Source organism: Etheostoma spectabile, chromosome 17 (assembly GCF_008692095.1).
Source record: "Etheostoma spectabile isolate EspeVRDwgs_2016 chromosome 17, UIUC_Espe_1.0, whole genome shotgun sequence".
Classification (NCBI taxonomy): Eukaryota; Metazoa; Chordata; class Actinopteri; order Perciformes; family Percidae; genus Etheostoma; species Etheostoma spectabile.
The window spans coordinates 5266840-5269882 of NC_045749.1; the positions used below are offsets into that span (position 1 = coordinate 5266840).

Below are 3043 nucleotides of genomic sequence, written 5' to 3' on the forward strand. Positions count from 1 at the left end.
ACACACACACACACACACACACACACACACAACTTGGATGGTAATTACATCCACGCATCCATGCTTGTCTTAAGAGTCCGCGTGGGAGAGGGAGAGCAAGGAAAGGATGCACACACAATGATGCTGCAACACATCCTCATGCCTAAACAACATTATACGTCCATTTCCAAAGACTCCCAAAATCAACAAATACAATCGTTCTATGTACTGCCGCACGGTGGCGGTTTAATTGATGTGATCGTAAACATTAGACCGTTCTATTTAACGTAGCAACACGTAGTAAACGTTAAACAAAACTAGTTAAGTGTAGGAAACGAAAATACTTTATCACGGGTAGTAAAACATCAGGGATTGGCTAAAAACTATTAACGTAAAACTATTATAATGAAAACGTAACAAGACAATTACTCTAGGTAAAACTTTGTTAATTTCAAAATGACAGTTGCCTTTAAACTTATCCACCAATCTATCTGTCTACTTATGTGGAATTTGGCGCTCTTCTACTTTGTCACCTCACTTCCTTGTTTGTTTTCGTGATAAATACTACAGCCACTAGAGGTCACCTGGTAGCTGCTTGCATAATCAACCCATATTATTGTTTTCTGGGTCAGGAGGGGCTGCAATGTTCACACACTTATTTCCTGTACATGCATTGGAACGGTTTGGGAGGGTAAAAAGTGAAAAAGGTGATTTTATGTTGTTTTTGTGTGCATGTGTGTGTGTGTCTTCTATTACAGTAACATATACATAACATATATATATTATCAGTAACATATGATAAACATTGTTGTGACCACTGCAAATAAAACCGGTTTTACTACAGTATGTGTCAGTTGTTGAATGACCGTGTAGGGATGTTGCAGTGTTTAAGGTTGTGTGTAAGACCTGTTATTTTTTGCATCACTTATCAAAACAGAAACTGGATGGAGTGCAAGTCGTCGTGAATAAATCATATTTCAGATTCATGTGTGAAGTCATTTGATTTGGTGGCAGTTAATAGAAAACATTGGAAAAACTGGAGCCAGTGCACTGTCCTTTTACAATTTTGTTGTCTTTTTTGTATTTAAGGTGTATCCGACTGCACTTAAAACATGTGCTCCTGCCATCTCTGCCAGATTTATAATCTTCAGACATGTACCTTTCATTTATTTCACCACATACACACACAAACACACTCCCTGCCTTACTTTGAACTCATATGATTCCTCTATGATGATCTCCAGTTTGACGTGGTCTCCCAGCATGGGACGGCCCATATCAGCAATGCGCTGCTCCTCTTCATCTTTTCCCGTCAGCGCTTCTTCTTCCTCCTTCTGTTCCTTCAGCTGTTCCTCTGAAAACACCAAAAGACAACAATCAATGGCAGTGTTAGAACAGCATCTTCTTTATTTTATTTCACCAGCGGATGATCCACTTAGTATTGACACTGCTTTCCAGGGAGTCCTGGGTGCATAGATTACAACAAACAAAGGAATAGTTAGAACGTTAAAACATATAAAACAGTCCATGTTGATAATGTAATGTAGATGTTGGGGAATGATTGGACAGACAGAGCAAATAAAGCTTAGGCCTACAAGGTTCCCAGCCAGAAAAAGTAGTTTTAGAAGAAGATGGTGTAATACCCAACAAGAGATGCAGGAAGACTGCATCTGTAATCTGTAATCTCTTCAAAATTAATAAAATTAATGTTTTAATAAAGTTGGACTAGTGCCACCAGAGATATTTTATATAACAACTTATAGGAGTCCTACTGATTATGACAATTAACGCTTTAGCATCTCAGACACCAGGTCATTTTTTTTGCAACATATTTTGGCATCACAAACATGTACATGTATGGACAAATCATCATTGTCGCTGATTGAACTGGTAGCTTCTGACAGCTTTCCTTACTAGCATGAAAACACTTTGAAGTAAACTGAACAATTCAAATAAGGGATTCTCAATTTCGGCCCTTTATTTTCCCCCTTTGTGTTAAAATAATATCTATGTGTCTGTGATTACAATTACAATTTGGTTTACACTGTTTAATAGTTACAGTTGCATTACTAAATGAAAATATACTTCCATTTCCTCTATCATCCCATTCTCTCTGTTTCTCACAAACAACCCCCCACTCTTTTCCCTTTTCTTCCTTTACCATTTTCCTTATGGTGTGTCAGTAATTGAGATTCATAGTAGAGCCTGAGCTCACTGCTAGGATCAAAGAAAGAAAAAAAGAAAGAAAGAAAGAAAGAAAGGGAGAGAGATACAAAGAAAGGGAAAGAGAGAGAAAGGCCATGATTACATTCTCCATGGGGGAATGGTTGTCCATGCTATTGCCTTCAATCTAGTGCAGTACATTGTGGGAATGTATCATCTCATTGATCATTTGTTCCCCTCAGTTGAGTTACAGCATGGAGCTTATAGCTCACTCGCACACACATGCATGCAAACCTCAGCCAGAAGCCCTTTCATCAAACTTTTACTCCATCATAAGCAAGAAGCAACATTTGGCAATGTGGCGCCCTGCATGTTCATAAGGCAGCTGAAGGCATAAAAGAGCTGAAGGCAAGAAGAGCAGAAACCAAAGCCTGACTCAGGGGGGACATTGTTTATGTCCAGATACAGTAACACGCATGTCTTTTTTCTCTCTGCTACAGTACACGTGTCTTGCTCCGTAAATCACATATCCTCTCCTTTAAGACAATACCCATATCCAAAAAAGAGAAATTGTATATTTTGGCTTATGCTTAAAGCTGTGGTAGCACTTTTTTTGGTGGCGAGGGGCAAATGTTCCATAATAATCTTTCAGCATATTGTAATTCAAGTGGTTTGAGAGAAAACATGACTGTGAGTTTTGGTCTCAAACCAGTCAACCCATGAAAGTCGGTTTAAAAAATAAAAAATGTTAAATTATTTGTTAATGAAAATTGATCTGAAAATCAATACAAAGATAACAATTTCTCTCAAAATGCACAATGAGAACCATCTCTCAAATGCCCTTCATGGTTGCACACACACACACACACACACACACACACACACACACACACACACACAC

At 38.3% G+C, this 3043-nt stretch overlaps 1 protein-coding gene across 2 annotated transcripts in view; it reads right to left on the reverse strand.

The window, feature by feature from the left end:
• Positions 1-3043, reverse strand: part of slc8a1b (solute carrier family 8 member 1b) — a 140455-nt gene that overhangs the window by 29252 nt on the left and 108160 nt on the right. For both annotated transcript variants that reach the window (XM_032541004.1, XM_032541005.1), the window contains exon 6: positions 1188-1333. In XM_032541004.1, the coding sequence (XP_032396895.1) occupies positions 1188-1333 (146 nt within the window). The remainder of the gene's footprint in view (positions 1-1187; positions 1334-3043) is intronic.